At 42.0% G+C, this 25,524-nt stretch overlaps 1 protein-coding gene across 5 annotated transcripts in view; it reads left to right on the top strand.

Moving 5' to 3' along the window:
- Window positions 1–25,524, top strand: part of TUBGCP3 (tubulin gamma complex component 3) — an 83,824-nt gene that overhangs the window by 42,484 nt on the left and 15,816 nt on the right. For all 5 annotated transcript variants that reach the window (XR_015051138.1, XM_085854384.1, XM_085854383.1 and 2 more), the window contains 5 exons: window positions 7,656–7,724; window positions 10,982–11,117; window positions 16,825–16,913; window positions 17,055–17,186; window positions 17,467–17,607. Coding sequence is in view for 4 of the 5 variants with exons in the window: in XM_085854384.1 (XP_085710510.1) it covers window positions 7,656–7,724; window positions 10,982–11,117; window positions 16,825–16,913; window positions 17,055–17,186; window positions 17,467–17,607 (567 nt within the window). In the remaining variant the exon portion in view is untranslated. The remainder of the gene's footprint in view (window positions 1–7,655; window positions 7,725–10,981; window positions 11,118–16,824; window positions 16,914–17,054; window positions 17,187–17,466; window positions 17,608–25,524) is intronic.

Here is a 25,524-nt window from a genome sequence, read left to right as displayed (position 1 = left end):
TCTGGCTGAGTGAGGGACGGGCTAACTAGAACCTCATGCGAACTTGCACTGAATGACGAAAAATTGGCAGAACAACTGAAATTATGTTTGCCTCCAAGGCGTCCTTCCTTGACACACCTGAACTCCTATCCATCTACAAGGCTTTCATCTGTAGCTTGATGGAGTACTGCTGGCTCCCCTGCCTCACATCTTACTCACCTGAACACCGTGGAAACCAAGGCCTTTAAGATTTTGGGAATCTCCCATGATGAAGCTCAATATATGGGCCTATCTCTTTGCCATCACAGACAGGTCGGTGGTCTCTGTATTCTACCACCCACCTCCTTTCTGGTCTTGCACCCTCTGATCTTTCCGTGCCCCCCCCACTCCGGTTTCTGCAGGGCTTGCATGGTCAACCATCAACACCCTTCTGGTGAAACTACCTAAATCCAGGTTCACTGCTCACCTCCACTCATTTGTTCCTCTTTTTTCCTGCCTGTGGAACCTACTTCCACATCCTCTTCATTCTCATTATTCCCTCCAGGTCTTCAAGACAGCTGTGAACCATCATCTCAGATGATCCCCAATCCAAAACCATGATCCTTTTTCCTTCATTAATCCACCTACCCAAATCCCTTCTTCCAAATTTCCAGTTTACCCTCTTGAGAGTTCCCTTCTCTACCCATCTTGTCCACCCCATGCATTCTCTCCTGCCTCCATTCCTCCCCACACCCATTGTTTGTCTGCCTCCCTCTGTGTTGACCTTTGGCTCTGCTGTTGGTGTTTTCACCCTCTCTCTGCTGTTCCTTTTTATCCTTTTCCTTCCTGATCCGTTCAGTTTCCTGATCTAGTACTAGCTCTTTCCACAAGCCGAGACTATATATACAAGAAAAATAATCGTCAAACATTACTCCGCCAACATCCAAATGGAATTTGGCCGAGATAATTGTGCGAAGTGCACAGTAATGCAAGGAAGAACAACAAAAATGGACAACATAAAAATCGACCTAAATACAACTATACAGGAGCTAGATTTTTTTCACAAATATTTTTCACAATTAAGCATCTCACAAATATTTTGGAGTAGAAGAAGGCCACCAAATATGTCACAAAAATGCACAAAACAATTACCAAAGAATACCTGCATAGAATGAGGATGATCCTGAAAATGTACCTCTCCCAAAGGAACAAAATCAAAGCCATTAACCAACTCGCGATACCAGTGTTCTAGTACAGCTGCAGAATAGTAAACTGGCCACAAGCGGAAAAAAATGAGACATCAAAACAAGGAAACTCCTCACTATCCTCAAAATGCTGTATAAAAATCAGTGCATCCCAATAATGTACCTGCCGAGGAAAGGAGGTGGTCACGGCCTGATGGAACTCAATCAAGTGCACAGAGTGACGATTATAGGATTGGCAGAGTGTGAAAGTTTCACAAACTTCCGAATACAATTTGTACACAAGCATGAACACAGCAAACCAGAAGAAGTATCTCTCACTCACTTTGCAAAAAAAACTTCCAAAAACAGACGCGAACTAGAGGGGGAGCACTCGGTAGAGTGCAAAACCTCCGCCGCCAATACTGCTAGGTCACTCAAGTGAACCTGATATCCTATTCATTCAATTCGACAACAGTGCTCACAGAGTTATAGTTTGCAACTTTCCCTTTTACTTTTAACTTTTACATACTCAATTCATTCGTCATAACTAGATTCCTTTAGACAGAAATTGATTTTACGTGGGTATATCCACCTGAAGTTCCAAAATCAGCCGCAATTAAAATTTTGGCATGTTTTTTGTTGGAAATCACTTGTAACATGTAGAAATGCAAAAAACAAAAAATCGAAATTTTATTGAAAAAATAGTTTCAAAATTTTTTTTTCTCTAACAATTTTTTTTGGGGGGCGGGGGGTTAGAAATCACTTATAACGTGTAAAAATGCAAAAAAAAAAAATTAAAATATTTTTTCAAAATGGCCGCCATAGCGGCCATATTGGATTTTGGACCAAGTCCAAAATCTAATGGCATGATCCTTGGACCATACCTAATACCCCCACCAAGTTTCGTCGTAATTCGTCGAGGAGTTTTTCCGTAATACTGTTCACAAACAAACAAACAAACAAACAGAAAGGGGTGAAAACAGTAACCTCCGATCTTCGATGGCGGAGGTTAATAAAAGATGTCATGCATCAAACCGAAATGGCAACACAAACAGCCCCAACAATTGAAAAACAGATAAAAAAAAATATGAAATACCAACAGATATATAGTGACAACTGCAAGAAAGACAAAAGAGCAGGGAAATATAAAAAAAATGAGTTGGACAGATTTGGGATCAACAAAGAAGGATCACTGGAATGACTAAGAAGAGGTCAGCTCAATTGGGATAGAGAACGGATCATTTTAAATGCCCAAGACAAAAGGACACTTCACCAATGACTTTGAAAAGATGGCAAGACTGAGTCAATTGTACAAGTGTAGATTTTGCAAGGCAGAAACAGAAAGCATCAATCTCCTCCTATCATGATGTATAAAACGCATGTCAGAACAGCTGTACACACAAAGGCACAACAAGGTATGTAGAGTAATCCACTGGCACACCTGCTGAAATGTCAATATCCCAGTCCCAGAAAACTCCATTGAAACATGAACCAAATGCAATCATTGAAAACAATGACACAATGCTAATGTATGACCTAATGATCCCATTCAATTTTCATAAAATAATGATTTTTAACCAAAAATCTGGGTTTTACCATCATTTTTCGCTGTGTCTGTTACATCACCTTATCGAACACATTACATTATTTATTTGTGCTTGCTGTATGTGTACATTATGACGTCCTTAAAAACAGTAAGCATCCGATTTGAAATTATTTTCACTTTTGCTTGACTGCCAGACATAGTAAAAAATTTTCTCGCTCCTCGCTGCGCATGTGCAATCAGGATGAATTCAGAGAAAAAGTACGGTAAACCGACAAACTTGTCTTCCTAATCATGTTCTGATTTTTGCTGAAAATATAACATTAAATTTAAATAAGTTGTTCCTCTATCGTAAACTGATGACAGACATCGTAAATCGTAAAGACAGACAGATGGACTGACAGACATGAACCAATTGGACAGACATGAACTACACTTTTCACTTTGCGTGCGTGGGGTAACAAAGCACATCGACTGAACATACTACTCAGACACAAAAAGGAAAAGAAGGAATTGCTAATTGAGGCTTCCATACCCAGTGATTTTGGTCTAAATAATGCAGAGATCAAAAAAAATGATGAAACATCAGGATGTTAAGAATGAAGTGAAAAGATCTTGGAAGCTGAAGAGCACCTTAATTGTACCCAGTGATAATTGGAAAAACAGGAATGATAAAGAAGAACCTCACAGATATACTAAAAACCATGCCTGGGAACATTACCACAAATAAACTACAGTTGGAGGTTGTCCGGTGCTCGGTGATTATCTTGAAAAGAGCCTTCGGAACAAAACTCTGAGAACAACACAACTTTACAACTTTGCCCATGAATCATGATCCTTCACCGAAACGAAGGTGGATGCTTTGAGTCTTGGGAGGACTCCGTTCCATCTTTTGAAACCCAAATTATGGAGATCACAACCAACGACACACACACATGCCAAATTATATATATATATATATATATATATATATATATATATATATATATATATATATATATATATATATATATATATATATATATATATATATATATATATATATATATATATAATATATATACATATAGTATGATTACTGTTCTAAGCATTGCACTGTTTTTCAAACTAATTGGATCTTGTCTGTACACAGGGCATTATATGCTGCATCTCATGCAACAAAATCTACACAATGCTGGCATTATACATCTCTTGTGGTTGTACACGTTTAACAGTTTTTATATATATATATATATATATATATATATATATATATATATATATATATATATATATATATATATATATATATATACATACAGTAGACTAGGCGTAAGTCGGCAGCGTGTAACTCGTCACTTCGCCTAAGTCGGCAGCGTCAAAAAGTCCTGAATTTATCTCATGTTAAATCCCTTTGAATAAAGGGTCATCCCTCTGTAAGTCGTCATCTCTAAGTCGTCACTTTGTCTAAGTCGTCAGATGTTGTCCGTTCTCGCGTAATGGAAACTCAAGTAAATTACCACTCCTAACTCATCACACGGAACTGCTGCCTCGTGAGAAGCCCGATTTCATGGAATCGTGATGCTCGCTCATTGGTTTACACGCCAGTGATAGGCTATTTATAACTGCGTACACACGTTGATCGCACTGCAGGCAGGACAATGGCGACTAAGCGTAAGCTTACAACTAAAACCTACCAAGAAAAATACGACATTATCCAGTTTTGCGAGGCAAACCCACTGATGAAGAAAAAAAGCCACAGCTGAGAAGTTGGACATCAAACGGCAGACATTGAACGATATCTTGAAGAATAAGGGCAAGATATTTGGACAAGTGGAGAAGATCGCGAGGCCGGTGGTAAGTGTGAAACACGTGAAATGTGTGTCCTTTGAAGATGTCGATGACGCGCTCATCATCTGGTTTCGGCAAATGTCGGCTCGGCCAAATATTCGGTTGGACGGTGAAATGTTGCTGCTGAAGGCACGTAAATTCGCTGCGGACCTCGGGCATGATGATGCCGAGAACTTGCCGATGCACTGGATAGACAGATTCAAAGTGAGGTGGGGAATCGGCAAGGTCAAGAAGTGCGGCGAATCAGGCAGCGTGGATTCGGCAGTGGTGCACGACTCGAAGGATGGCAAATTGAAAGACATCTTGGAAAGGTATCAGCCTTGGGACGTGTACAATACCGATGTGGCTGGGCTTTTCTGGCAGATTCTGCCAGAAAAGTCTCTGGGGTTCATTGGTCAATCCCATCATGGTGATAAGCAGGCGAAGTTGTCTTACAGTTGTTCATTATCTTTACTTTTGATAAACTGATTCATGAATTCCATCTTTGCTTGATCACTTTCCAACTCACCAATGAACCCCCACCTATGCGCCAAGGATTGTGTTTTCCTTTTGGTACAATAGCCGGCTCTCACACATACGTGTCCAGGCCGTGCATGACTTCATCCTTCACCCCACAGTCATCATGAATGTTCGCATACGCGCAAGTCGTCACATTTCTAAGTCGTCGCTTTTTCTCGGTCCCGATGGTGACGACTTACGCCTAGTCTACTGTGTGTATATATGTATATATATGTATATATATATATATATATATATATATATATATATATATATATATATATATATATATATATATATATATATATATATCCACACAGTATGTACAGTGTCTATAGAAAATCTACACCCCCTTTCAAAATTTTCACCTTTTGCTGCTGTGTAGCTTGGAATTAAATTACATGAAATCAAACTTATTCCACCTTTATTTACACATGGTAACCCACAACTTCCAAGTGAAAAACAAATTCGACAAATTTCAGAAAATTAATTAAAATACCAAACTAGAATATCTTGGTTACATAAGTTTCCACCCCCCTTATAATAACAGTTGTAAATTCGCTCAGGTGTAACCAATGACCTCTCAAAATCACACACCAAATTAATTTGCCTCCACCTGTGTTTAATTGTAGTAACATTATTTCAGAATAAAATCAGCTGTCGGTTTCCTCTGCTGTGTAGTCTATTTCACAGCAAAGACTCAACCATGAGTACCAAGGAGCTTTCAAAAGACCTCTGGGATAAAGATTTGTCGGAAGGTACTGATCAGGGGATGGGTGTACAAATATTTCAAAGGCCTTGAATATCCCTTGGAGCACAGTCAAGACTAAGCATTAAGAAGTGCAAGGCGTATGGTACCACCAAGACCCTGTCTAGATCAGGCCGTCCCTCCAAACTGGATGACCAAGCAAGGAGATTGATCAGAGGGGCCACCAAGGGGCCAATGGCAACTTTGAAAGAGCTACATGCCTTTATGGCAAAAACTGGTCACTGTGTGCACGTGACAACAATATCCCAAGCACTCCACAAGTCTGGCCTGTATGGTAGGGTGGCAAGAAGGAAGCCATTACTCCAAAAACCCCACCTTGACTCCCGTTAGAGGAATGTAAAAAAACACTCTCGAGATTCTGAAGCCATGTGGGAAAAAGTGGTATGGTATGATGAAACCAGGATGGGATTTTTGGCCTAAATGCAAAATATTACGTTTGGTGCAAACTCAACACAGCACATCACCCACAGAACACCACATCCCCACTGTGAAGCATGGTGGTGACAGCATCATGTTATAGGGATGTTTCTCATTAGCAGGGACTGGGGCACTTGTCAGGATAGATGGGAAAATGGATGGAGCAAAATACAGAAAAATTACAGAGGAAAATCTGCTGCCCTCTGGAAGAAAGCTGAAATTGGGACGGAAGTTCACCTTTCGGCATGACAACGACCCGAAGCACACACTCAAATCTTCACTGGAGTGGTTAAGGAACAAACAACAAAATTAATGTCCTTGAGTGGCCCAGTCAGAGCCCCAACCTAAATCCAATCGAACATCTGTGGCATGACTTGAAGATTGCTGTCCATCAACACTCCCCACGCAACTTGACTGAGTTTGAACAGTTTTGTACAGACGAATGTGAAAATATTGCCCAATCAAGGTGTGCAAAGTTGGTAGAGATCTATCCCAACAGACTCACAGCTGTAATTGCTCTCAAAGGTGCTAACACCAAGTATTAATCCAGGGGAGTGGACACTTATCTAACCAAGATATTCTAGTTTTGTATTTTTTTATAAATTTTCTGAAATTTGTAGAATTTGTTTTTCACGTAGAAGTTGTAGATTACTGCTCACAAAGGTGCTAACACCAAGTATTAATTCAGGGGAGTGGACACTTATCTAACCAAGATATTCTAGTTTTGTATTTTTAATAAATTTTCTCAAATTTGTAGAATTTGTTTTTCCACGTGGAAGTTGTAGATTACGATGTGTCAATAAAGGTGGAAAAAGTCTGCTTCAATGCAATTTAATTATATTTGTTTATCATGTCAGTGGTTCCTAACCCCCCTGGGGGTGTGAAATGTCATTTCTGGGGGGTGTGAAACATGCCAGCCAATTCAATTACAGAGTTGCTAAAAGAGTGCTAAGAATGTAATATGAAGTCTTTAATTCTAAGAGCTGTCATAAGTCATTGATTCTTGATAAGGGGTGTGAGAAAATATTCTGAGAACCAAAGGGCTGAGGGCATCACTAAAGGTTAAGAATCACTGTATTATGGATCAGTCTGAAACACATAATTTATGTAACCAAAATCCCCCTCTACCCCCTCCCATGCTTCCCCTCCCTCCCCTTCTAATACATTTGTCTTTCTGCTTAATCTTATCCTCTCCATACATGTTCTAACAATCTAACCCATCTCATAATCCCCTTTCATTTAATTCTGTTTTTTTTTCCAATCTACTACTGCACCTCCAACCCCTGACCATCCGCTGCCACCAACACATGAGCTGATTCAAATGTCCAAGACCTACCCTCAATGTTAGCCTATCTAAAATGTGAGCCGTTGGGATTGTGAAGATCAGCAGTTAAGTCTAATTTCATTTTCTAATTTTTATTTTCCTTAAACAATCCGTTTCATTTTCCATTTGAAGGTATCTGAGGGGGATACCGGCTGGGATGTCTTTTCATTGGAGTACCACGTGAATGGACCAATTGCGACGGTATGTGTCGTATCGGTGCATGCAACGAATTGCTTTTGTAATCCCTCGAAGGTGACTGTTTCTTTTTTTTAAATGCAAGTTAGATAAGAAATTATGAATGTTTCCCCACTGGGTTAATGCTCTTTTGCTAATCTAACTTTTGGCATCAGAATGAAAAACAGTGAACAATAGGAGATGATGAACATTCAAATTTATTCTAGCATGTAACTTGTGGATTGATCTCTATTTTCTGTTAACTACAGTGGCCTGCAAAAGTATTCACCTCCCTCGAAAGTTTTCACATTTTGATGCACCTGAGCTTATTTCATAATGCTTTCAAATAAAACTTAATATATGGAGTCCTCACAAACGATTCCAAAGTGATAAAACTTTTAAAAATGCTGATAAATTGTGAATACGGTGGATTAACAGACAAAATCCGATGATTCTCAGTTGCATAAGTATTCAACCTCTTTGTCTAATTAACCGTAAATCACTTCAGGAGCAAATTATTTGTTTGAAATGTTACAAAATAAGTGTAATCGGTTTCACCTGCATGTAATCAGTGATTTAACTTAATTAAGTTCCACCAGTTATTGAAAGAGTTTATGGTGCAACTCACTTGATCAACCAACAAGGCAAACATGAAGATCAAAGAGCTTTCCAAAGAAGTCAGACATAAAGTGGTGGAGAAGCTCCGTTTAGGAGAGGGTTATAAGAAGATTTCAGTCACTCATTATCTCTTCGAGTCTGAAATCCATCATTAACAAGTGGAAGACTTATGATACCACCCAGACTCAACCCAGATCAGGTCGCCCATTCAAACTCGGTCGCTGGGCAAACAGGAAACTGGTTTGGGATGTCACTGTACATCCAACAATAACTGAAAGATCTGTAAGGCTCAATGTCTGAGATGGGGTCAGAATTCATCAGTCAACAATATCCCATTCCCTTCACAAAGCTGGCCTCTATGGACAGGTGGCAAGAAAGAAGCCATTACTCAAAAAGATGCATCTAAAAGTTCATATGGAGTTTGTGAAAAAGCATCTTAATGATGAGGAAAAGTTTTATGGTCAAACAAGACAAAAATTGAACTTTTTCGTCTAAATTCAAAGTTTTACATTTGGCGCAAGCCAAACGTTGCACACCACCCAGTGAACACCATCCCTACTGTCAAGCATGTTGACTGCAGCATCATGTTGCGGGGCTGCTTTTCATCAGCAGGGACTGGCAAGCTTATCAGGAGAGGAGGGACAATGGGTGGTGCAAAATACAGGAGAATCCTTGATGAAAACCTGCATGAGCCAGCCATGAATTTGAAACCGAGTATGAGATTCACATTTCAGCAGGACAATGATCCGAAGCACAAAGCCAAAGCCACACTGGAGTGGCTGGAAACGAAGAAAATAAATGTTCTTGAGTGACCTAGTCAGTCCTGACTTGAACCCAATTGAATATTTATGGCGAGACTTGAAGAATGCAGTTCATCGATGATCCCCATCAAACTTGGCAGAACTAGAGCAATTTTCACGTGAAGAATGGGCATAGATTTCACCATCTCACTGTGCAAAGCTGGTGGAGACCTACCCAAAAAGACTCATTACAGTCATTTTACAACCAGTGAATTCTGATTTGTACATGTATTTTTGCAGGTATTCCTGACATGTAACCACCTTTAACTATAAGTTTTTTAGTTTGATCTCTTCAGTTATGAATAAAAAAGTTTATTTGGAAAAATTGTTTCCACATAATTCATTTAAATGTGGCATTATTGGTAGAGGGTGAATACATTTGCAGGCCACTCGATATAAAGCATTATTCCCAAAGTTCATCAACCCAAATTGGCTTCACTCGAAGGGAGACTATTGTAATTGGTGTGTGTGTGTGTGTGTTTGTGTGAGAAGAGAGACAGACAGACACATAGAAAGACAGAGATTCCATGTGCAACTATAATATCGATTGTTCATAACAGAACTTATAAATCCTGGCCATTTCTATTTTTTTATTTTTATAATGAAAATGGAACAAAGACATTTAATGTAACCATACCAAGTGAGGAATGCACATATACTGTGCAGCATCTGCAGCTGCAGAAAGATGTTTCTCGATAACATTCTCAGTATTTCTCTCGTACTCGACGAGCTAACCCGGGCGGTCTCAGTCATATTTTGAGCTGGCTGATTAAGTCTGTGGTCCGACCTAAGCTGCAAGGCCAATGGGCTCGAATATCTCGCCTGGGCAGCCTCAGACATAGTTCTCCAAAGTTTTCTCATTGAAGCATAACATTTTTCTCTAATTTAACAGTAAATAGATTTTATTCCTTAAATTTGGATATGTCTGGGGAGATGCTATCGTAATAGTGCAGTGTGTCAATGAGTTCACACTGGTTCTCAGATCCACTGTAATCTATATATCCCAGAGAAGCTCTGCATTGTTATTTTCTCTGTCTTGTCATACATTTTCTGAATGAGTACCAGCATGCTGGTATCCTGTGCCGGAGCGGCGACCTGTCCAGGATTGTGCCCAATAGCCAAGGAGACTGCTTAGGCAGCACCGACGCTCTGCACAGCTTATGGCCCCAATCTCCTCCTCCTCCTCCTCCTCCTCCTCCTCCTCCTCCTCCTCCTCCTCCTCTCGTGCTCGACGAGGAATACAAAGACCTAATTATGCATTGGTGATCAGAATTCCTGCACAACCAGGAGATAGCTTGACAGACAGACGGAGGGAGCGATTACAATATCTCCCCGTTTTTTTTTTTTTTTCCAAAAGTGTGGGGATAACTGGTGTGGATTATAATTATAAAATATATACATGTGAAAACTCGTGTCGACACATGTAGATTAAAATGGAAGAGTTAACTCGGGATAGAGAGGCGTGTTAAGTGAATTTTATTTCTCAAGATTAATTTTTCCAAAGTAATTCCTCACGACCTAAGCATTTTCCACTTTGAAATTGGAAACTTTATTTTCTTGGGTGGAGAGGGTGGTTTTACCTGGATGACAGATTTTGTACAGAAGAGGATAATGTTACTTATCCATACTTTTGCAAAGCCCTGGAAACTTTGCTTGCACTTCGTATTTGCTCATTGTGGCTTTGATTGTCAATAAAGGATTAACTTGCATTTCCTTTCATTGTCACTGGTAGCTTTTCAGGTAATCTCGGGCAACCGTGAAGACCTGGCTGGTGTCTCAGATATCTCTGACCCATGCATGACCTGGAAATTGAAGGAACCCAGTAAATCTTTCCTTCATAGCTTCCACTTCCACTCTTGTCCCCAGGTGTTCACGGAGGAGAGCATGAAGCTGTACCGGCGTGCATTTCACTTCCTGTGGCATGCCAAGCGAACAGAACACGCGCTCACAGACATCTGGACGAACCAGATGTGCAACGGGCGCCTGCTACACTCCCTGCCCGGTCTGCAACTCACACAATGGCACATGGGATTTCATGGTTTTATTCGTTATCTTATCCCAGCAAATTTTGTCACGTTATTCTATTTTGGGGATCCTGTTATGCTCACCGTCAGTGGTTGCATGTTGGAAAAGTGTTAGCTTTTGTGGCCGGAAGCAAAACGGATCGAAAGCTTGTTACAGTAAGAGTTCCAAAATCACTACATTAAATTTTTTTTTCCAAGTACTGTAACATGAATGTAGCTGTTGAACTAGAATGGCACTCATTAGAGCGCATACCTCTGCCAGACTGAACAGCTTACGTTTTGTATCCCACTGACGGGCCAGATCTTGATCCGGACATGAACCAGAATCTAATTGGCTTGTTTTTGTCACCTACCCAACTCATTCTCCAAGTATTGTCATCACCCGTCCATAACTTTTTGAGATATCGTGCTGCATGTAGTGTTAGCTCTATCTTTCAATAGTGAAGAATCATTTTAAAAAATTATAGTATCGAGATCCAAATCTTCACCAACATCTAATAAATCCGTCCTTGTCACACATCCAACTTGTCTACCAAGTTTTGTCCGAATCCGTCCACGACCTTTTGAGATATCCTGCTCGCAGACAGACAGACAGACAGACAGACAGGCAGGCAAACGGGGGTGGATACATAGCCTCTGTCCACCTTTCGGTGGTGGAGGTAATTAAACATGGTTAAAGAATTGTTGAATTTATTTCTTGCACAATGCATTCACTTTATGTTAGCTGCACAATACAGCATGCCTTTTACAGGAAGAATTGACAGGTTGAGCATCAGTTACACCTTCATCAGTACCACACCTGCATCCCTTACCCCCATCAGACAGTGGAGCATAAACAAACATACATATTTTGATGAGCATTCTAAATATGTCAGAAGGATATTACGTCATGCTATATATTTAATTATGCACGTATTTTACTGTCACAGAATTAATTTGACAATTTCCACTTGTGACATTATTTTGATCTGAGGGTTAAAAAGTGCAAATTACAACCAGAGAGGGAATGTTATGACTGCTTATTTATTTTGACCAATCTGATACAGTCTTGTCAGTAAGGAAGGTTTTGCTCAACAATTCAAAACATTTTTGGATTTGGATACACGCATTCGTCCAAGACACAGTGACGTTTTCTTTTAATTTCTCAATATAATGTCCCTCGACTTGATTACACTCGCTCCATTTGCCTTTCAAACTGTCTTTGCCCACATAAATACAAGAACGGCATTCAGTCGAGCACATAGCTTCCCCAGGCTGAACAGTTTACGTTTTGTATCTCACCGATAGGCTGGATCTGGATCCAGACCTGAACCAAAATCTAATCGGCATGTTCTTGTCGCCTAACCAACTCATCCACCTACTTTTCTCATAACTCGTCCACAACGTTTTGAGTTATCGTGCTGCACTGTTTCTCGTTTTGGTCCTATCTCTCAATGGTGAAGAATCACTTAAAAAAAATTCTCTGATCCGGATCCAGATCTTCACGGAAATCAAATCAATTCTTCATTGTCATGCACCCAAGCTGTCCACCGAGTTTTGGCCGAATTGGTCCACAACTTGAGATATCCTGCTCACAGACAGACAGACAGACAGACAGACAGTGGTGAAAACATAACTTCCGTCCACCTTTGATGGCAGAGGTAACAAGTCGTTTTCAGATTGCTCCTTCAGCTTTGCCTCTGTTGCTTCAGTCAGTTTTTCCTCATCAATAGACTCACAGGTGGAACTTCAAGTGTTGGAATTGATAATGGTTGCTCGGGGCATTCTCTGGAGCTGGATGAGGGTGATACATTCACGGGTGATATACACCTTGTGCACCGGCATGAGGCGTGATGGAGTAATCACACCTTTGGCCAACATCTCTCGGCATTTATCCTTGACAGCCTGTTACAGTTATTGTATGATACTGGCCTAATAGTCTCGTGTGGTTGTTATTTTGTGAAGCATTTTGAACCAGCAGGAATCCCTTGACATCGAAAAAATTGAGACCATGATGTTGCCGGCTGAGGGTTTGGTGTGGAGTTTCTTTGGTGGTGGTGATCCCTTGTGCTTCCATTGCGTGGATTACAATTTGAGTTGGGGATCCCAGTAGTGGAGCCACACTGCCTCACCAGTTACCAACAAGCGATAAAGTCGGCCATGTCTGTGTTTATCAGTATGAGAAGCTTGCGACATGGTGCCAGCTTTATGTTGTCAATCGTGTGTGCTCAGGTTTTGGGAGACTTACCTTGCTGAGACCTTAGACACACCAAAGTGTCTGTGGAAGGGAAAACACTGCCTTTCCGAAGTGTTGAGCAATGTGGACATGACTAAGTATTGAGGAATTCCATGTTCTGTGGACATTTCGGTGATCTTAACGTAGAGATCATCCATGATTAATGCTTCAACCTGAGCAAGTTTGTGGGGGCAGTCGCACATTCTGGCCGTCCTGACCCGGGGTCACCTTCAAGGGACTCGTGTACACGCTTGAAGTCAGCCGCCCATTTGGCTACTGCGGAATATACATGACCACCATCCTTTCCTGGATTTCATTTGAGCTGGCACATTCTTTGCATGAAAATGTGATTACCGTACACCTCGATGCTCACTTAAAGCAAGATCCATAATAGTTTGATGCAGCAAACCTCTCGATGCTACTCTGGAACAGCCAGCGACTTGGAACTGATGAAACCACTGGCATGTAACAAACATAAATTTAAGTCTATAACAGGAATAAAACCGTGGTGCTCGAATGTTGAGGAACAGCTCATTCGGAGAACTTTTTGAACGCCTCTCTTATTATCATCATCTTCTTTGTGCACGGGCCATTTGGAGATCATCACAGGACCGAAGAGCCTTTCATATGCCAACATCACCACCTGCAAAGAAAGATAAATATATTTCCGTGCTTGGATGTTGATAACTTGTTCGCGTCACTTGTGCAGCTTCGACTAGAATGCCACTCGGTAGCACGCATCCCCCCGCCAGGCTGAACAGTTTACATTTTGTATCCCACTTATAGGCCACATCTGCATCCGAAGCTGAACCAAAATCGAATTTGCTTGTTCTCGTCACCTATCAACTCATGCACAACCTTTTTGGAATATGCTATGTTTCGTTTTTGGCCCAAGATCGAATCAATTCGTCCTTTAAATCGAATCGACACCCAAACCTGTCCGCCGGATTTCGTCTGAATCCGTCCACAACTTTTTTGAGATATCCTGCTCACAAACAAACAAACACACAGACAGACGGACAGTGTTGAAAACGTAACCTCCAAGCTTGTTTTGCACATGTTCCAGGAAAATAGTAATCTCAAAAGGTGTTGATATTTTTTTGTGACATTTCTTGGCCGGTGCATTGTCATTGAAAATACCAAGTTTAGTATTCCGTTTAACTTGCCATTTATCATCGATTGACCAGTTACCAACAAGTGATATATGATTAATGCTTCAACCTGAGCAAGTTTGTGAGTCAGAGGCTGTGTTCACGGACTATTATTTATATTTATTATCGTGTGGTTGCTTAAGCAATTCTTTTTTTTCATTCTGGGAAAGACTTTCATACCATTTTAAATACTTACCTTCAAGGCAAATGGTAACCTGTTCACGTGCAGTGTGCACACCTTGTGTTATTACGGCTGATTGGCTGCCACCTGCTAATGTTGTGACCAATGAGCTGTGACTGATGGAAGCTGGTTGGACGCGTCTGTGTCAAGTTGCATATTCGCCCGTGAGGCCCACATCAAAGAAACCTTTCATCCCAACATGTCAAGTTGACTGACAATAGCTCACACCTTGCAGGTGTAGTGGTGGTTGTGTTGGTGGTGGTAGAGGCCCATACCATTGACAGCATCAGGGTGCTAACGACGAGTTGTGAACGTTTCTGTGGTTAAGAACCAATCGTGATCAGGTCGCCACTCAATTGCACGGTGTGGAATTTTCCCGCCAGATCAGCCATTGGAATCGAACCCAACTGGGCGAGGGTATAACGACAAGACTTTAACCACTCCACCACCCAGCCATTCCCTTGCAGGTGTAAATCCCTGAAGGTTTACTGTGACTCGTGCTAATTTTCCTTCTCGTCCTGTGTTGGGAATTGTCTTGTCTTGACCTTTGGGGTCTAGGAATACTGATTTAATCCTTGGGTACGGGGAAATACAGATTGATCTGCATTAAACTCTTGAGAATGAATTTTTATAATATGTTTAATTACGATGAGGCACTTTGCATTACCTAATTGAGGCGAAGGTCATTTGTTCCATCACGACTGTGGCGTATCCACATCCTTGGTATCCCTTCCGATTGCATGCATGCAAATGTGCTAACCCAAAGCTTAAGAATAAATTGGAGTACGTACCTATATACATTGCTTCCGATTTCCAAAAGATATTGTGGATTTTGTTTTGATGACCACATCTTTAAATGTATATTTTCTGGCCCTCGTTGGACTTCATCCAAAACGGGGGCTTATGGATTGGATTGGGTCTCGTCCGTCCGTCCGTTCACAGCCATATCTCGGTCATGTACGGACCCATTTTGTTCAAATTTGGCACAAAGACAGCATATGATGGTATACATAAGCACATAATTGTATTTCGCGGTTTGATCAAAAATGGTGACCATTTTAGTTGTAATTAAATTATGGCTAGCCCTTCAACTCCATACTGAAAATCGACGAAAACCACAGGGGCTACGACATTTTATGTCTGTTTTCGATCAGAATGCCAGTTTTACATCCCCATCCAAGAATGATATGCTTTTGACATGCAGGACCTCCTGTTGGCAATTATGCACCAGAATCGCAATTTTCTCAAATAAATCGGATCCCATCATGGTAGGAAACCAGAACCAGACATTTCCTAAATGACCTCATAACTACCAAGTAATCAACTCTGTCGGTCTTGGAAGATCTCGGCGATAAAAGAAGGTTTGCATACAAGCAGTGAGATGACCATGGAGTGGGTCGACTTTCCACACGTAGATTAACAGGGAACAGTAGAGGATAGGTGATCACAAAATTAATGCAGTGATGAGATTTTGGGAGTGATGAGTTGCCACTTTAAAGAAGTCCTGGAGCAGGTACTCTTGATACCTTTTTACCAGTGCCGCATGTGTACCATGTTTGAGGTTTTTACTTTGTTGCAGGTTCCATCAATGGAAATCCTCTCTGATCAAGAATTGCTTTGGCATGTTTGGTATATGCCTGGTGTTGGCTTAATGGTTAGGGCGGTAGGCTTGGGATCCGAGGGTCCCGAGTTCAAATCCCGCTCAGCTGTTGAATTAATACCAGGTGGGGTTAGCTCGGCCTGTCATCCTTCCGAGGTCGGTAAAATGAGTACTTACATGCTGGTATACTGTCGGAGTGGCGACCCGTCCAGGATTGTACCCAATAGCCAAGGAGACTGCTTTGGCAGCACCAACGCTCTGCACAGAGTATGGTCCCGATGGATGGACGGATGTTTGGTATGATCATGTAATGATGCCAAGTTCGAATGCCATTACCATGTTCATTTTCCTTCATCTCTTAATGTCCTTGTAATTCCATGTGAAAGTGTACTGATATCTCATAATATCCTTCTCTACATGTGATGTACATAAATAAGCCGTAGAAGCTCATAAAAAAATGGTTTAGTGACCATATCTTTATATTAGTGATACCTTGGATCAAAGTTGCAGTTTAATTGTTTTCTTGTTTTGTTTTTAGAGCTCTTCGGCGTTCTCCATCAGTGTAACATCCTTGCTGCTGAAATGATCCACTTTGTACATCAGATGCAGTATTATATTACCTTTGAGGTACGGTCTGTATTTGGACCTATTTCTCTTTTTGTCTCCGAAAAGTGAATCGGCGATTTAGATTTTGAAGTTTTTACTTGTATCGGTGGAAGTCTGATGAGAGTGAAAATGTATTTGCCGCATGCTTTCCGGTACGTGCAGGTGCTGGAGTGCTCATGGGCGAGCCTGCTACATGCCGTGCACCAAGCTGGTGACCTGGACCACATCTTGGCAGCACACCATGATTTTTTGGATGCAGTTATTTCACGATGTCTGCTTGAGAAAGAGTCATGGGTGGGTGTTATCACAATGTCCCACTTTTGAATAGGATGCTTCAGGATGGCTGAAGTCTCGTACAAACAAAACCACCGTTGCTGGATTGAACAATGCGGGCAATTTGCTTTTGTGGCATTAGAAGTCCGAAGCATTATGATTGCAGATATCATCTCGATGTGTGATGTAATTGATCTTGGTATTGCACCTGCACCTTGAGCATCACAAAAGTTAGCCTCACTGTGACGAGAAACGGCCCTGTGATTCAAAGGCAAGTTGGTTGTTTGATCCGTGTTCTCAGGCTATGCTCACTCAACTGCGCACGATCTTTGACCAGATCGTTGCATTTCAAGGTACCCAGAAGGCCTTGCATCAAACGGCACTCTCCGAGCTGCACCGTAGATTAGAATACCATCGGCTCGTCGAACTGCGCCCGGAACAGGTAAATCTGAGCGACTTGTCATTTTTGGGCCAAGTGATCTTGTGTCGGTCCATTTATGGATCCAATCAAGTTGAACATGTTTCTTTCGTTCCGATGTAAATTTTCAAGCTGTTTTGATCGGACTGTGGTGTTTTGCAATTTGATGGTTGTTGGTGTTGTTGTTTTTGCTCAAAATTTAAATTTAAGAAAAAGAAAAACGTGTTCTTTGTGGTTTTTTTTTTTTGTTTGTTTTGTTCATACCAAAGTAATTGTGGATTCTGTCATGCGAGTTACATGCGTGTTGGGTTTATCTCGTGCAACAATTTGTTGTTGACTTGTCATGACCTAAGTTGACGTTCTCTGTAAAAGCCAGTTGTTTATGTACACCTACTGAACAGCACACTGCTGTCTATTGTTGACGTTAAAAGGGGGGGTTGGGGGGCGGGGGGGGGGAGAAAAGAAGCAATTTTACCTTTTGTTTGGAAAAAAAAAAAAGTGATAAACAATGGTGTAAGTCTGGCCTTTGGTGTTGTTGTTGATTAGCCCTGGTGAGTTCTGCTCAATCAAGCCCATGGCATGGAGATGGCCGATTAATCTCCTGGAGCGACTCGGAGATCCCTCACATCGAAGTTGTTGGGTCTTTGTTGTTGCTTATCCCATCAAAATTCATCTGTTTAGCCTCACCTGCTCGTGAGGCTCTTGCAGCGTGTACGTGCTTGTGTACGTGTACTGTGCACGCACACATGCTCTTTTTGCCGAGCTGTTTGGAAAGACAGTGATTCGTACTCGCTCTGAGTTTGGAAAGACAGTGAAATTAAGCAAGCCAAGCGGGGTTTAAGCGGAAGCTCGTTCACTAAATTATAAACTTGAAAAGAACAAATGAGAAAGTGTGTCGTCATCCGCCATCAGGACCATTTATTAAATATCTCGAGAGACTACAAGACAAGGCTCTTGAGATGTATCCGTAATTTATTGATAAACCGATTAAAATCCCCTTTTTTGAAATTGACTATTAGATTTGGAGCAGCTAAAGTTATCGTGAATTATTATTGTTTCGTTACCCTCCCCGAAGGAGAGAGGGAATTGCATTTGGGTCCGTTTTTCTGGTTTGTTTCTTGGCGAAATTTTTTGTTTTTTTGCCAAGGATGTTGGTCTGTAGCGTCTCTGTCTGTCTGTCTGTCTCACATGATTTTTGGCTCCAGTTTTCAAGGAATGGTTCTGAAATGTTTGGTGTGTGGGTGACCGGCCAAGGACAGCAACGCTTAATTTTGGTGAAGATCCGAATCCGGATCTCGATACGAGAATTATTTAATTTTTAACTGATTCTTCACCATCGAGAGATGGGGCTAAAAAAACGTATTGCATGATATCTCAAAAAATGTTATGGACGGATTCGGATGAAATTGGTGGACATGTTGGGTGTGTGAAAAGGACTAATTGTTTGAGTTTTGGTGAAGATCCGATTCCGGATCCAGATTCGAGAATTTTTCAAGTGATTCTTCACCCATTGAGAGATGGGGGCAAAAACTATGTGTAGCATGATATGTCTAAAAGTTGTGGACAACTTGTGAGAAAGCGAGGTGGAAGAGTTGGTTAGGTGATAAGAACAAGCCGATTCGATTTTGGTTGAGGTCCGGATTCAGATCTGACTTATCAGTGGGATACAAAATTTAATCTGTTCACAGTTCACCCTGGTGAAGGCATGTGCTCTACTGAGTGCCGTTCCGTTTCGCCAAGTGTCACTCTGAGTGATTTTTTTTTTTCATTTGTTTGTTTGTTTGTTTGTCTGTACAGAACTTTTGTGATTTTCTCCGCCACCGCTTGTTGGATTGAAACAAAATATTCACCATGGATGCGACTACTCATGCAAAATGTTTGAAGCATAATTATGACGTCATAGGTCTCGTGATGTGGCAGCCATGTTGGGAAAAACGGAAAACCTTTGGACCTCTGCGTGTCTGAAATAGCACGAAGGAAAAAATTGAAACTTGGCAAACGGCAAGTACTCCTCATGGGGAAAAAGTGTGATTTTGTTTTTTTATTTTAAAAATGATGTCATAGGTGCCTTCGTTATGACATCGTAATTGCATATGTTAGAACACTACATCTGATCAGTATGAACATCGTTGAGGGTCATCTCGAGATAAAATGGTCCACAGAAAATTTTTTTGATGATGTCATCCTGCATGTGATTCGGCAGCCATATTGTTTTTAAAAAAAAAAGAAAAAAACATTCAAAAATCTTCTTATCTAAAGTGGCTGAACAGATCGAGGCAAAACTTTACACGTATGACCGCCTATTTATGAGGAACAAAAGGTTCACACATATGACATCATAGGTCACATGGTTTCGCAGCCATATTGGTTTTACCCTAAAACCTATAAAAATGTTCTTCTCAGAACAGCTGGACAAATCGAGAGTAAACTTCACACAAATGTTCCCCAAGCTTGGTAAGTCTTGATAGGGTTCGCCACCATCTGCTTGAGCACCAGCACCCAGAGAAACCAGGCTCTACACCAAAGAGGTCAACGATTGACCGTATCCTTCCACTTCGGGTCCTCACCGAATGCAGATGAGAGTTTTGGCAGGGGCTGCTTGCAGCATATGTTGATCTATACAAAGCATTCGATTCAGTGAATCGGGATGTCCTCTGGAGAATTCTTGGTCTTCCTGGGGTGCCACCAAAACTGGTCAATCTGATGTCTGAACTATACTTTGGTACTGAGCATGCTGTGAATTGTGGTGGTACCATCTCCGACTTATTTCCATTTGTTACTGGAGTTCGTTCGGGGTGTGTACTGGCCCCCACACTTTTCAGCGCTTGAATGGACTGGATTCCAGGGAGGATGTCGGAGAGATCAAGCTGTGGTGCATCGTTTGCGAATGTCAAGATCTCGGACCTTGATTTTGCAGATGATGCCATTATCTTTGCAGAGATTTTGGATATCTTTTTGGGGGCCCTCGAGCTGCTGAATGAGGGAGGAGTCTGAGCAGTTGAGATTACGGGTTTCGTGGGTCAAAACTGAGATCCAGGCTTTCAATAACATCTTGGATTCTGCTATCTTGTCTGTACCTGTTTGTGGTGAGGATGTTGAGGTCACGGAGAGATTCACTTACCTGTCACACCTTGACGATTTAGCCAGCGTATGCCTGACGTATGCAAAATTTGGCTAAAACGCTGGCACACGTCGAATACGTTATGGGTAAGTTTGTATACGTTAAGAGCACGCTGGCATACGTCGTAGTACGCTGGCTTTTTTTTCGTGGTACGCTGGCATACGTCATTGTACGCCGTGGTGTTAGACAAATTTTCCATGCTTGAAATTTTTCGACGTATGCAAGCGTATGACTCACACGTTCCGCATAACGCTGGCCATAAGTTGTAGGCACGTTACGTGATCGTCGACACGTTACTTGTAAGTTACTCATAAGTTGAAACACGTCGAGGTAATGTTTAGCGTACCCGAAACTTATTTCTAACCTATGAGTAACGTGTTGTTGGCACGTTACGCGATCGTTGACACGCGTCGACACACGTTACTTGTAAGTTACTCACAAGTCGAAACATGTCAAGGTAATGGTTAGCGTCAGTGTTCCAGACTCCCTAGTTTTGTTTTTTTTTTTCTTCGGTATGATGGTGATGTTGACACTTCGATTTCTAGTGCGGTTATAATATAATATAATATAATGAGTAGGCTGCCGCTCAACGATTTAAATCATAACCACACTAGAAATCGAAGTGTCAACATCACCGTCATACCGAAGAAAAAAAAAAACAAAAACCAGGGAGTCTGGAACACTGACGCTAACCATTACCTTGACGTGTTTCGACTTATGAGTAACTTACAAGTAACGTGTGTCAACGATCGCGTAGCGTGCCTACAACTTATGCCAGCGTATGCGGAACTTGTGTCATATGTCGAGTACGTCAAGAAATTTTCAACATGCTGAAAATTTCTCTACGTACTCTGCATATGATGACGTCTGCCAGAAAACGACGTATGCCAGCGTACTTCGACGTATGCCAGCGTGCTCTTAACATGTACAAAACTTACCCATAACTTATTCGACATGTGCCAGCTTGGTTCGGCAAATTTTTTATACGTCGGCATACGCTGGCTAAAACATCAAGGTGTGACAGCTGCTTCACACTTCGATGTCTAGTTCGGTTATGATTTGAATCGTCGAGCCACAGCCTATGAATAGCCTACGCCATGTGATTGTCGGAGATACGCTGCCGCGCTATGCATAAGTTAGACTATCGTTGGGCATAGGTTGTGAAGGCCGACAACACGCTCAGCATTCGTTGGTATAAGTTATCTATATGTGATTAAAACGTTCTGTGTACGTTACTAATACGTTATGCATACGTCCAACACGTTATTATACGCCCAAAACTTAAAAAAACCATCGATAGTTCAGCGTACGCCAGCGTTTTACATACATTTTGAGACCTTGCCATACGCTGGCTAAAACGTCAAGGTGTGACAGCCCCTTTAGCAGTGATATTCATGTCTTTGCTGGCTTGAACCAGAGCCCAACAGATGTCTGGGCCAGGCCTGGGGAGGCATGGATTCAGTGGATCATGGGGTGTAGCGCTGCCGGTACCTGTGCGGGAGGATGAAAGTCCGAGTCTTCAGGTCCTTCGTGCTTCCAGTCTTGCTCTATGGATGTGAGACTTGGACTCTGACTAGGGATCTGAAATGGAGACTTAATTCCTTTGGTACTAGGTCTCTTTGGAGAATCCTTGGCTATCACTGGTCGGACTTTGTGTCCAACGAGCAGTTGCTGTTTTCAAATGAGATTTCAAATTTCAAATGAGATTTGTTACCTGCATAGTCCGTGAGCTTCAGCTGCAGCTGTGTGGACATGTGGCTCGTTTTCCTGATGCTTTCCTGGGTCCTGAGGGTTTTCCTGAGGCTCGTTTTCCTGATGCTGATTCTGCTCACCAGATTCTATCAGTGAGGGAGCCTCGTGAGTGGAGGAGGCCAATGGGTCGATCACGTTCCTCATGGTTGCAGCAGGTTGATCAGCATTTCAAGGAGATGGGGGATGGGCCAGGCATCTGCCAGGGGGGATGGGCCCGATGGAGGCCCTGGAGTACCAGTGGAAAGTGAATGCAGCGATGCACTGCTCCGGCGCATGCTCCCACACCTGACCTGACCTGACCTGACCTGACATGACACCAGCACACAAATGCCACACAAAATACACCATGCAGAAGAAGTCCTAGTGAGTGCCTGCAATCTCTGATTGTTCTTTTTCTTGTTTGTAATGTGATGTTGTCATTTTACATTCAAGCGAATGTGTGAACTGTGGGTATTTGTAATTGTTTTACCTTTCTGTTATTTTCTTTTTGTGTGTTTTATCATCTGCTCGTCAAACGTATTGTGGGACACTTCCTCTGTTATGCTCCACCGCCCTTCCCCCCCACCCCCAAAAACTAAGCCGCTTCCGTCAGTCAATTCACTTCCTCTCTGGGCTCATGACCCACAAATACCTATACATTCCCCATTGTGTACTTTTCAAGGTGTGAAGAGTGCTGCTGAAGGAATTGTGGGTGGAGGGATTGGGGGGGGGCAAGGTATGGTGCTCAACAGGATGAATTGATCGGCACATATGAGTACTGAGCCAAATGATCACGAGAGTATGCTCGTCTCTGCTGTTTGGTCCCTCTCCCACAGCTCGGATCTTGGCCACACTAAGGCACCACCTATCATTCGGATTGGTTGTATTTTCAGCAAGTTTGGTGACTGCGTCAACAATGCACAGAGAGAAGCAAAGGGAATCGGACAACCGTAATAGCAACGAGTCAAAAAGGCTTGAGGCCAAAGCGCTCTTGTTCGGTGTAAAACGGTGTGAACCTCTTTACTTTTGTGATGTGTATGCAGCACGTTCTTGTCCTACAATGTGATTACTCCGGTTTGTCTATGTACTTTGGTTCTGTACTGTGCACGTGCTCTCATCGTCGTGACCTGAGCGCTATACACATTCGATGTTGAATAAACGGGGCGTTTGATGGACACTCGGAATGTATTGTTCCTCGCAAATCTCATTTGAACCAAGGGGGACTCCCCCCCCCCCTTTCTCCCCTTCTGGGCAACTTCACCCACGATCCCAATATTTTCCGTCCTGACAATCTTTGCCTTCTGATACCCATTCAAGTACGGTATTCCTCTGACAATATCTTTCTGGAAATTAAGAAGGCAAAAGCCAATTTTATAGACTTTGTTGTGATTTGTCATATCCATGAAGGCTCCTCCTTTCATTCAAACAGAGGAAAGCGGGAAAGAGACTTTGCCTTCTCAAGATTTGTATTCCTCCTTTCCGAAGTATCCCATTTGAGGTCTGTTGCACCTCGAATAATTACCCCGTCCCTATTTGGGTGTGTAAGGTCATCCTTCATGGCCATATGTCCGCTGCGTCAGGGCCAGCTTCAGGTCAACGTAAGAAGTGAAAATGTATCCTTCAATTAACGTTTCGAGTTCGGCTTTGGTGACCACCTGAAAAATCTGCTCACGAAGTCTGGAAATGGGTCGATTCGGCAAGACTTCATCCTGTGTCGGGTCCCCAAGATCCCTTTACATTTGAAGGACGAACCAATTGCACAATTACCCTCCCAACGGACTTAATTGTGGACACTGGGTTAGTTCTTCATTGTGTACACTGGGTTAGTTCTTTGTTGTGGACACTGGGTTAGTTCTTCGTTGTGGACACTGGGTTCATTCTTCATTGTGTACATTGGGTTAGTTATTCGTTGTGTACATTGGGTTAGTTATTCGTTGTGTACACTGGGTTAGTTCTTCATTGTGTACACTGGGTTAGTTCTTTGTTGTGGACACTGGGTTAGTTCTTCGTTGTGGACACTGGGTTCATTCTTCATTGTGTACATTGGGTTAGTTATTCGTTGTGTACATTGGGTTAGTTATTCGTTGTGTACACTGGGTTAGTTCTTCATTGTGTACACTGGGTTAGTTCTTTGTTGTGGACACTGGGTTAGTTCTTCATTGTGTACACTGGGTTAGTTCTTCATTGTGTACATTGGGTTAGTTCTTCATTGTGTACATTGGGTTAGTTCTTCATTGTGGACACTGGGTTAGTTCTTCGTTGTGGACACTGGATTAGTTCTTCGTTGTGGACACTGGGTTAGTTCTTCGTTGTGGACACTGGGTTCATTCTTCATTGTGTACATTGGGTTAGTTATTCGTTGTGTACATTGGGTTAGTTATTCGTTGTGTACACTGGGTTAGTTCTTCGTTGTGTACACTGGGTTAGTTCTTCATTGTGTACATTGGGTTAGTTCTTCATTGTGGACACTGGGTTAGTTCTTCGTTGTGGACACTGGGTTAGTTCTTCGTTGTGGACACTGGGTTAGTTCTTCGTTGTGGACACTGGGTTAGTTCTTCGTTGTGTACACTGGGTTAGTTCTTCGTTGTGTACACTGGGTTAGTTCTTCGTTGTGTACACTGGGTTAGTTCTTCGTTGTGTACACTGGGTTAGTTCTTCGTTGTGTACACTGGGTTAGTTCTTCGTTGTGGACACTGGGTTAGTTCTTCGTTGTGTACACTGGGTTAGTTCTTCATTGTGTACATTGGGTTAGTTCTTCATTGTGTACACTGGGTTAGTTCTTCATTGTGTACATTGGGTTAGTTCTTCGTTGTGTACACTGGGTTAGTTCTTCATTGTGTACATTGGGTTAGTTCTTCATTGTGTACACTGGGTTAGTTCTTCATTGTGTACATTGGGTTAGTTCTTCATTGTGTACATTGGGTTAGTTCTTCATTGTGGACACTGGGTTAGTTCTTCGTTGTGGACACTGGATTAGTTCTTCGTTGTGGACACTGGGTTAGTTCTTCGTTGTGGACACTGGGTTCATTCTTCATTGTGTACATTGGGTTAGTTATTCGTTGTGTACATTGGGTTAGTTATTCGTTGTG

This window comes from Eptatretus burgeri, chromosome 14 (assembly GCF_056783735.1).
Source record: "Eptatretus burgeri isolate ZD-2024b chromosome 14, Ebu_testis_v1, whole genome shotgun sequence".
In the NCBI taxonomy this organism is placed as follows: Eukaryota; Metazoa; Chordata; class Myxini; order Myxiniformes; family Myxinidae; genus Eptatretus; species Eptatretus burgeri.
Note: the sequence above shows the minus strand (reverse complement) of the source record. Positions and strands in the feature narration are given on the sequence as shown.